Source organism: Corylus avellana, chromosome 5 (genome assembly GCF_965113065.1).
Source record: "Corylus avellana chromosome 5, dhCorAvel1.hap1.2, whole genome shotgun sequence".
Lineage (NCBI taxonomy): Eukaryota > Viridiplantae > Streptophyta > Magnoliopsida > Fagales > Betulaceae > Corylus > Corylus avellana.
The window spans coordinates 22,459,441-22,470,571 of record NC_142494.1 but is presented as its reverse complement, the minus strand read 5'-3'; the positions used below and the strand labels follow the sequence as shown (position 1 = coordinate 22,470,571).

General features: G+C 35.2%; 1 protein-coding gene across 3 annotated transcripts; it reads right to left on the bottom strand.

Annotated features, from left to right (window-relative positions):
* PFI (tubulin folding cofactor E / Pfifferling (PFI)) lies at positions 1-10,770 on the bottom strand. 3 transcript variants are annotated; one of them, XR_009440310.2, is made up of 16 exons: positions 10,369-10,770; positions 8,112-8,282; positions 6,849-6,895; positions 6,359-6,505; positions 6,206-6,280; positions 4,622-4,731; positions 4,382-4,524; positions 4,225-4,286; positions 3,232-3,339; positions 3,109-3,143; positions 2,274-2,339; positions 977-1,068; positions 820-896; positions 662-739; positions 196-359; positions 1-66 (listed from the first exon to the last, which is right to left on the bottom strand). XR_009440310.2 is itself a non-coding variant. In XM_059595712.2 (15 exons), the coding sequence occupies exons 1-15, from the start codon at positions 10,679-10,681 to the stop codon at positions 261-263; spliced, it is 1,623 nt and encodes a 540-aa protein (XP_059451695.2). In that variant the 5' UTR covers positions 10,682-10,770; the 3' UTR covers positions 1-260. The 3 variants fall into 3 exon arrangements, 1 of the variants encoding a protein (XP_059451695.2); XR_009440311.2 differs by having other exon boundaries at positions 1-63; XM_059595712.2 differs by having other exon boundaries at positions 1-359.
* Between the last annotated feature and the right edge of the window lie 361 nt (positions 10,771-11,131).

Here is an 11,131-nt window from a genome sequence, read left to right as displayed (position 1 = left end):
TAGAACACCACAATACCAATTTCTGCAGAGATCTAAATCAGTTTTCTGCCTGGTTAAGTAGATCTGCTGCACAAAGAACCTATAATGAGGATCTAAATTCTCAATTACATAATCAGAACATTTAGGAAAAGGACAAATAAAATGTCAAGAACAAACATAATTCATCACATGCAGAGAAATTGCACAAAATCACACATTATTTGTCGAGGAATCATAATTTTGAAATAGTGCTTCTTCAAAAACTTTTGGATTTAGTTCTGTCAACTCTCTTCGTCTACAAGAATGGTTGTCTCATTTCCAATTCCGAGGTCCATCAAAGAATCCATTTCATCCTCGAGCAACATTGGTAAAGGAGAACCCTGAAAATTCAGGGACAAATAACTTATTAGAAAGAGATATTAATTGCAGGTGTAACCCCTCCCCAGAACGTTCCTCTAGGGTACTGAATAATTAATCTAGTCAAATTTCTTTGTTCACATGCTTTTGAAGCACCAGGGGAACCACCTTAGGCATGATATTGACATTTTGAAAATGTCAATTTTCAACATATTAGAGTAACTTCTAAGAATCATATTCCAACTGTGTGACTTCGCAACAACTGCAACTTATGGGGATCTTATTATCATCAACATTCATAAACTAAGTGAAGGAAAAATCAAACCTCTTCTTGCAGAAACAATTTCGGCTTGATAGACTTCAGCTTGAAAAAGCTTTCACAAAGAATCTTTAGCTTACCAACCTAAAAAAATGAAAGTTAGTAAGTGATCTTAAAATTCATCAAACCAGACAGAATTCTAGAGAAAAGGTTGGGAATATAACTGTAGTGGTTGCTGGCAATTTCTTTGTCAATGGGGGCTTCTCACCAATAGATGGTCCCACACATTTCAAAGTGATAGCTGCAAAAATGTTTATAATGATTGATTATAGATGATGTAAATGCAAAAGAGAAATTGACAACAGAATGTAAGATTCATACACAAGAGTCCTGAAGCCATTTTTTGTGGGCCTGTTGCTCCAACCAATGGCTTTTCATCCTCAATCCCATGAGATTTTTTAAGCTCAGCAAACCTGTAATTTTAGGTTCATAAGTTCACCGATGGAATCCAAATGTCAAAACAGAAATCAGATCTATAAGCCCAAGCAAAATCATATCAAAATGTGATGCCCATAAGGTCACGCTTCCCTGGAATTTACTTCTGTGCAACAATTCCTATGCACTATATCGCTTTTTTACTTTGAGACTTCAGTCTCAAATTTGATGATGTTTAAACCTATGCTTTAGACATTTGTAAATCGAGACCTACCTCTCACCTCCATTAGACTTTCCATCAAATAGATAATAGACTGGTTGTGAAAATACAATTAAATCCCTTAGATAAAAACAAAAAAACAAAAAAACTCACACCTCTATGGCTGGTCAGCCCCCATGGCCATGAATGGAGAGGCCATGGAGGTCTCCATGGCGATGGGTCCCACAGTCAAGCCAAACCTATGATCGACCTAGACAGATAAATTTTTTTTGGCATCAAGAGAGATTGGAGATTTAATAAGTAACTGAGTGAGTTCTTTCTAAGAAAGGTTTGGCTTGGAAAAAGAAATGAAATACGAACAAAATACTTCCGCCCATTACATTTTCTAGATACTTTCTTCTAAATACAGCTTCATAGATTTCTAAATACTTACACACATTACATTTTTATTTAAAGAAAAAAAAAATCTAATAGATGAAGGATTACTTTCAACTCACCCCCTTTATTATTTTTCCTACCGGTGAAGAAAAGCACATTACAAATAAGACATGGCAACTGACTGCTCTTCTCCTAACCCTCTAAATTACTTTATTATTCATTTATGACAATAAGTTAAGATTTCTAAAACAAAAGTTCTTGCCACTGTGCATAAACTAAAGGCTAGTACCTTGCTTAAAAGATGCTAATAATACCCTAACATCTGATAAAATACAAACCATCTATATATGTGTAAAAGTTCAAACAAGCTGATGAAACATGTGTGAAATCCAGGACTCCCACTACATCCTTAAGCAGTGAGTTTACTATTCTACACACAACTAAACTCAAAATGAAAGCCATGACACTGTTGCAAAACAAAGTGATCTTAAGCTCAATCCCAAGCTTATATCTTAGGACACGTGAGAAAAAAAAAAAAAAAAATTCAAGTAAACCGTACTTATCTACAACCCTGCTCGTATCAAAACCATGCAAAGTTTTGCTGCGAAGCTTAACTGGCCAAACACTTAACTGGAGTAAATTTACCTGGGATGCAGCAATTTGATTTCTTCAGGATTGTCTTGCAACTTTGACATAATTAACCGAACATAACTGCAATAGAGATCATGAGTCAAAATCATCTAATATGTGAATAAATGATCTGCCATACAGCTTAGAATACCATGAAATCTCTGCCTCTCTCACCACAAATATACCAAAATTCTGGAACTGTGAATTATGTGAATGTCCCTTTATGGAACGCCAATTAGAGCATAATAAGTAACCTTGTTAAAGTGAAAATGGATTCTGGCCTTCAGAAATTTTTTCAAAATCAATACATAACAAGGTTACCCAAAAAAAACGAAGATAAAATCCCTTCCAGCTTAGAATGTAAAAAGTTGTCCCTTCCTGACTCTGTAACAATGCTTAAGGAACCAGAACTTAAATGGCTTTAATAATCATCATTCCAGATGGCAAAAACTAGAACTGTTATAATGTTTTCCTCTTAAAAGTAGTGGAACTTATAATCATAGAGCAATTCATTTTCTTCCACTAACTGTATTACACTAAGCTCAATGAAAGTGAAAGTGTTCTAAAAAAAAAAAACATAAGAAAGAGAAAACCGCATGCTATTTGAGCTCTGGTGGCAAACCCTTAAGTGAACTCTATGTGACTAAGTGTAGACAACAGGTTCTCCAAGAAGCAATTATTTCTAAAAATAAAAGCAGCAGACATTCAAAGACCCTAAAGCCCAAAACAATAACAGAGGGAGCACCTGTTACAAAAATGCAGGAATGCGATGGTGAGAATGATTGCCTATGTAAATGCATGCCTATAATGCAGAAAAGATAAGATGAAGGAATGGTTGGGAAGAACATACCGAATCTCAGAATCCTTCCTCTCGCGAGGGCTTACCTGAAAAGTGAATTAGACGAGTACATCAGATTCACTTTAACCTTGAAATGAAAGCAAATGTTGACAGCATAAAACTTCCACAGTTTACCTCACTTCCATTTAGTATTTCAACTTTTGCTAAGCGTGCAACCAAAACAAATCTTGGAATACCACCTCTTCCAGGATCAGCCACTGGATTCTCAGAAAGCCTGATATCCTAAAATGATTAAGTAATAAAAAAATCAGAAACAAAAGTAGTGATCAGAAAGGAGCTCAACCACCACCCCAGAGGGGGGGGGGGGGTTGGATTTTGAAGTAAATCATTAAGACTATAATTTATTTTGGAGTTGATTATAATCAGCATCATAGTTTAATTTTAGCAAATCATTTGGTCCTTCAAATCACCTTAAGACCTAGTTTCGAGTTACCAACAAGAGATTAAATAGCCCAGCATTTGTTTCATATCCCAACACTCAGTAAAAAAGACTCTTTATATGCTTAGTCATTGCACACAGAGACACAACTAAAAAGTTGCAAGTAATAATAAAGCTGAATGACAAGCTAAATCTATTCATATCATGACACTTAGTAAAATGACTCCACAGTTGTTTCATGCTCAAGTCCCTAAGCCAGTAAGAACCCTCATTTCTTAAAGAGATGGGAGGTGGAAAAAGGAAGCACTTTATTCACTGAACCATGTCAAATTACAACTTTTCTCTATGCACCAAGCTTCAAGAATCAAGATAAGTCACTTCAAAAAAAAAAAAAATCAAGATAAGTATGCAGCAAGAAAGAAGAAAGGAAAGAAGGGAAGGAAGAATTGCAATTTTGCTTTTGGTTATGGTGCTAAATTAAAAATTTCCAGTAATTAGTAGAATCTAATAGCTACATTTAGCAGTTAGAAGACCTGGAGCATATAGAACAAGAAACTAGAAAGGTCCAGCAGAGAACTAAAATATGTGAGGTCTACCATTTGTGCATCCATAACTGGATTAAAACAGTCACAGATTTTAAAGTGCAGCATGGCAGCATGTCAAACGCACCTAATCCGATTTTAGCCATATTTACTAGAATAATAGTGATTCACATAACATAATCTTACCACCAACTTAGGGAATGTATTTAACGAGTCAACAGAGGCCAGATCTTCAATATTGTTACCTCCTGAAGCATGGAATGAGTAAGTCAACAAAACAAAAACACTAACACGACAGCAAAAATAAAGTAGGAACAATGTGCATACAAGTTAAATTTATTACCCAGAAGAAGACAACACAAATTTTCAAATGGCATAGGACTTTCTTTCTGTAATTCATTACCACCGAGAAATTCAAGCATTCTATTTTTATTAGGATAGTAGATGCGATTCAAATTGTTCTTGTTCAAATAAAGCTGCTCCAAGCTGCTCCACATTGTAACAATTCCCATGAAAATATGGTAACTCAGCAGAAATTTAGATGGTATATAGTCCTGATAGGAGAATACAAATTTTGCTCTACCTTCTTAACTGAGAAAGCTTCAAGATTTCATCCCATTCAGCTATACAATTATCATCCAAATTCAGAAGCCGCAGAGAATCAAACCCCCGAACTACAAAGGACGATGTAGGCTGCAAAACAAAATGGAAATTGAAACAGGGCCGTAGTGTTAGATTGTTCAAGAAGTTAAGTGAAAACATAAAGCAATCATCGAGAAATAAAAAAGTTGAACACAAAACTGACAAAAAAAAAGTTGCTATAAGAGGCGGTATGGCATAAACCAACAAAGAATACATAAGTTAGCTTACTGAAGTTTAGGAAATTATAGATTTAAAGCTAATTTTGACAACTTGGAAGGGTTGTTAATCTCTGATGTATCAGAACCTTTCTAAGTTTCACAGCCATTAAATTTGAAATATCTTATCTACAATTAAAAGCTTTTCTTTTTTCAAGAGAAAAAATACAGAAAGGTTGAAAAAAATCTGCCATTGTATCTTCAGGTGACTACAGGATTCATAATCACTTTATGAGAGATGCTTCTGCAGTTACTGGAGGTGATTAAAGGTGGCAATCTTGATCATATTCATGCCAAGCTATGCAATTGCATTCTCCCCGTTTCTTAATGTTAACAAAACAAAATCTGGATATATAAGCATACAAATAAAAAGAGGAATAAGCTAGGAATCCTGATCAGAGAGAGAAAATCAACACTATCACACAACATTAGACATTTTATAGAATCCCTTAATACCCACCCCTATTATACGACTACAAAAGCAACAAAACCAAAAGAGTTAAGATGTGATTAACTAAACATTCCATGCATCACAAACTAGTTCTCCTTCTCTTCAGTCATGTATAGATTCCTTGCAAGTGAGGGAAAACATTTTCCTTTAGGGTGTTAAAAATATTATGTAGTTCAATAAAGCTTGTCTTGGTAAATGGCTTTAAAGATTCGCACAAGAGGAGAATTCTCTGTCTTTCTTGTATACTTTTCGTGTATGAGGACTTTGCCCTTTTCTTTCAATAAAATTATTATTATTATTTTTGATAAGTAATACCTTTAGCCGCGTTAATGTCCCACTTGGTTATAAGCTTGCGTTACCAAGCTCAACTTCTTTCAATAAAATTATTATTCATAAAAAAAAAAAGGTTCTTGGTGAAAATTTTCAGGATTGATAAAGTGTAAGATGCAAACAAATCTGAAACTGTCTTAGCTTCAGATTTCACAGAGAATACACATAGCTATATTGTATTGTATTGTATTTTATGTTTCTTTTGATTCCACATACCGTAAGTCTAACTATAAAGTATGCATCATAATTTGTATTTCCTTTCGTAACATTTCTTATTCGTCATATTCTATCTTTTTTTGCAACTACATTCAGTGTGTACCATGTTTCAGTATCCTTCAAAATCATAACCCAACACAGAAACATTTATCATAGACGGTGACAAGTACAATAATTTAATAGTGTCCAAAATATGGCATGGAAATCCTGTTGAAGCCTAGAATTTTGAGCACATTCAACGAGACAACATATAACACATTTTGTTTTTGATAAGTGAGACAACATATAACACATAGAAGGGAAAATAATGTACCAGTATTGCGCTTATAGTATTCCCTATCAGATGAAGCTCTTCAATTGCTGGTAGTGAATCTTTAAGTATTTCAATCTGCCATAGTCAACGAGACAACATATAGCACGTTAAGGGAACAAAAGAGTACTAAAAAAGGTAGGGAAAGAAGGGAACCTGCTTCCAATTTATGCCAGTATTATTTAAAACTAAAATGCGGATGCTTTTTAGCTGTGGCAGCTCACAAATCTCAAGTAGCATTAAGTTATTAGATAAATTCAGGGCTGCAAGGGATGGTAACTCATCACAGATGGTGCCAAGATCCTGCAATAAAAGATCCATCCAGGCAGGAGATAAATGGTTACTCGGCACTAATCAGGCATTAACAAATAATGAATTTTATCATAAGCAAAATAATACCCCACATGAGGTCCAAAACCAAATTCAAGTAGCACTAACTAAACATGGAAGAAGTAGCAATAAGCATCAGAACGTAGTCATGTACAACAAAACTACTTGGTAACACAAACTGTAATATGCAATGACAAATTGGGTCAATCTAGAAAGCTCTAGGAACTCAAATTTAACCCTTTTTTGTGTGTAAATGATCAAATTTGACCTTAGCTAGGACAAAATGGTTATTTAATCAGTGTTTTGAAGAATATACCTTCCATTCTGAAAGCAAATTTCCAGTCAAGTCAAGCTCCTTTAGTTCTGAGATAAAAGTAGTACAAATTTAATAACAGCACAGAATAAAACTGCATGTCTAAATGATGCAACAACACGAGCTCAAAGGCCCAAAGACAGATGTTTATAAATTGATTGGTTTTATGGTCCATTACTAGTGGATAAATAAGAAAGGAGCTGAGAAAAGACCTGATAAAACTTTTCTATGCTAAAAAGTGAGTTTATTGGCAATTTAGCTTACTTTAAAGTACTAAGCAAATCAAAACTATGTATCTACTTATCATATTTTTGCCCCAGGTTTTTCGGGCTGTTTTCTAGGATCAGAAGGAACTGCTATAATGACCACTACGTGCGTTTCACTCCGTTCAATCTTATCTTTGATTGTGGGAGATAAAGTTGCCTGGGAAAATGTTTGCCTCTCAAAGAGAGAGGGTAGCATTAAGGCCGTAGCATTCAACAACAAAAAATCTTTAACCCAACAAATGCTCTCCAAACCAAGCTAGATAGTCTCCTATCACTAGGCTCACCAACCCATTCCTGTGCAGGAGTAGATGCACAAATAGATGCACACATGCATTTTTAATATATTGAATAGTAATTTGATCTAACTTATATAATCCTCAGCTACAAAAGAAAGGGAAGCATTAAGTTTATATAGCAAGAAAAGAAAGTGGCTTCAAGACCCAATATAATTATGATGGACTACCTCCAAAAGTGACTAGTATAATTATGATCATGGGTGTGGGTTTCATTGGCTGACATGAACTGAGGATTTTAGCAGTAGGCAGCATCCCTCTCTTAGTTTTGAGTAGGTGGAACCATTCTGTTTTGGTTGTTCTCCACATTCTTACTGGGTAATCCAGGAATTTGCCTATGATTTTTTCAACTGATATTTAAATATAGAAAGATCTCCTTATTTCTTCACTGCGATCTCCTTATTTCTTCACTGCGGGCATCTGAATCTGAAAAGTCAAAATGAGTGTGTCCTGATGTGGCTAGACCAATCTAAATAAATATTCTCATAAATGTGGGTTTCATTTGCTGTCTTGCTTATTGGTCAACCCTCAATTTTGTTAATGCGGTCAACCCTTATTTAGTTAAATCCATAATGACTCCGTGAAAAATGAAATTCCATTCAGATTTAACTAAAAGATAAAAAATAATTATAAGAAGGGAAGTGAGGATGATAACAGAATATCCCGAGAAGATATATTTGAGGGCAAGAAACATAAAACCAACTTACTTGGCACGGTTGTACCAATCTGACATGGAACTCCAGGAGTACTAACACCCATATAAGATAGTGATGCCCCGGTTAACTCCTCAAATCTACTCAGCTTGTCCTGAATTTTATCTTTACCAACAAGTTGAATCGATACACGCTTGTTGCTAGCTGATAGGACATACATATCATCTGCAGCACAGCAATCAACACAAAATTCAAATAGAATTTCCAAAGTTTTCTAAATAATACTTATATCCAACTAAACATTGACCAATCAGGTCTTTAAACTTTCACAAAATACTTCATATCAGATACATTTTCTAAATATCCTGCAAGTACAAATCTGAATCCACCTTGGACTCGAAACCTTGGACTCATAAATCTAAAACACAAGAAAAAAATTCAATTAAATACTTTAACGAAAAAATCTAGACACAGAAAAGTGGTACTTCCAATATTTTTCAATAATTACACCAAGAAAATTATTTGTACTGCAAATTCTACTAAAATATTTAAGCCTTAAGAATTTTGCTATGAAGTAAATTAAAAATTACTAAAATCTTATAAAACATTCCGTACTAAAAAAAAAGTTCGAGCAATTCTTTAAACTTGAACTAGAATCAATGCTAAGAAATTTTAAACATAAAAACTGTACTACAAGTTCATACTGTATTCACATACTAACAGCACTACAGAAGAAAGAACAAATTGTTGATTAAGAAAAACATGAACTTCCTATCCTCCCCTTTTTTTTTTTTTTTTTTTTTGTATTTCTAGCACTATGCTTGGAGTAATGCGACAAGTCCATCTTGTGTCACTTTTGTGTCCCGCCAAGGATGATGTGGCTCTTAAAATCACCATTGGACTTGTGATTGATCATTATTAGATTTTAATCAAATTGTAATTTTAAAAGCCACCTCATTTTTTGAGGGACACAAGAGTGACACGAGTGAGACTTCTATAATTACTCCTATGTTTGGTTTACCACTAAAGAAAGCAAAAGAAGACAAAATTTTGAAAATTTACATCTTTCCTTTGTTTGTCCAGTAAATGAGAAGGGCAGGGAAACAAAAGAGAGAGGAAAACAATTCAAAAAAATTCCTTAGAGGCCACCAAAATTTTCTCTTCAAAATAGGTGACATCTGAAGTGAAAATTGGTTACAAGAAGTTATCAAAAGTATCTTCGCTTCTCTTCTTTTTATTCTCCTTCCATTTTCTCCTCGTAACCAAACAAGAGGAAGTATTATAACTTTCTATTCTTTTCTTTTTCTCTTTTTTAATTTTCACTTGTAGAAAGTGAACCAAACGGGGTGTAGAACTCCGGCCATGCTGAACAAATAACTAGAAATAACTTGAACTCATACTTTCCACATGCATTTGAAACAAAAATAGAACTTTACCTCTCATTAGGCTTACTTTGTACCATTTTCTCAGCCACCAAAAAAAAAAAGCAAATAGAAACTAAGGCCATATTTCTTTATATGATTTTTTTTTTTCTCCAATAAATGCAACCTAGAATTTCTTATGATTCTAAGTATCTCACATGGTTAAAGTACAATCCTAACCGTGTGTATATAAGCTCTTTGACACCTTCCCCTTGCAAGTCAGTTTTTAAAGGTGAGTTGTACCCAAGGTTTGATCATTTAGTTTAATAGCTAGCCACCGCATCGAGTGTGGGATTGGGCGCGACTTGTTGAGACTATGTATGGCCATAGTGTTAAACTCATTAAATACTGGTAAATGAGTGGAATCAGCAAAAGATAAATTACTACCATCAAGTCAATGTCGATAAAGTGGGCAGTTGTGGACGTTGGCTAGGAAGTGTAGTGGTATGTTACGATTCTAAGTGTCCCACATCGCTTAAGCGATCCCGATCATATGTATATAAGTTCTTGGGCACCCTTCCCTTGTAAACCGATTTTCGAATGTGAGTTCGTTTGTATCATAATTCATAATGCAAATGTAACTGAAGCCATAACTTAAACCAAGAACCTCATTTCGCACACTGCACAACACGAAAATGTAACTTCGAATTCGAAACCAAAATAAAATCAATTTTCTCTCTCATTTTCCACTCTACGTCACTATTTTCTCAGCAACCAAACAAAAATTCTAGGTCCAACCAAGAACGCCTGTACAATCGAACAACTTAAACCAAGATTCTCATTTCGCATTTGAAACCAGCAGACGAAATCAATTCTCTTCATCTCTCATTTTCCCTTCTTTTCCACTGATCTCTCAGCAACCAAACAAACAAACGAAAACCAAAGCATACCTTCCTCTTCCTTGGTGGAGTGGCCACGGTATCTTAGCTGGAGAGCTTCGAGCAGCGAAATTCCCGGGCTCAGACTATGAGCCCGCACGAACGAGCCGGACCGGTCCGACCGGGCACGGAAGTATCGGAATCCGTTGACGGAGCCGTCGTGCTTGGCGTCCCCGGAGTCCCAGTCCACCCCCACCCACGTGCCCGAGTATCCCTGGATGGGTCCCACGTATTTCACCGTCCCGGTTCTGCGTGGATCGCCGACCGAGTGGACTCGCTGGCCCACTCGGAACTCGGGATTCGACTCAATGGATCCGTCCTGCATCTTCTTCTGTTTATTCTGTGGAAGATCAACGATACGTTTGTCTAACGTAAATCTTTGGCATTTGAGTTTCAAGTTTCAAGGGAAGCGCCGTGGTTTCTGCATTTCCGAATTTTACAAAGCCGTTAACATTGTTGCCGCGACCCTTAAATCTGTTAAGGCGGCATAAGACGACTTAGGATACAATTTTGTGATTTATTGAATCGTCAGTTTAATTTGGACGGCTGCACAATCGTCACTATAATTCCTGTACGAATTTGAGAGGAAATTATTTTTAAGTGGCCGAATTGAAATGTAATAATAAAATATTTTTTTTTCTGATTATATAATATATATTATGTTCTTATGTATACAAAATATATGATAAATACAATTTAAAATAATATAAAAATGATTAAGTTGCCAAAAAAACAAAAGTTAAAAATATGGTTATGAGTTCGTTTAAATTTGGGT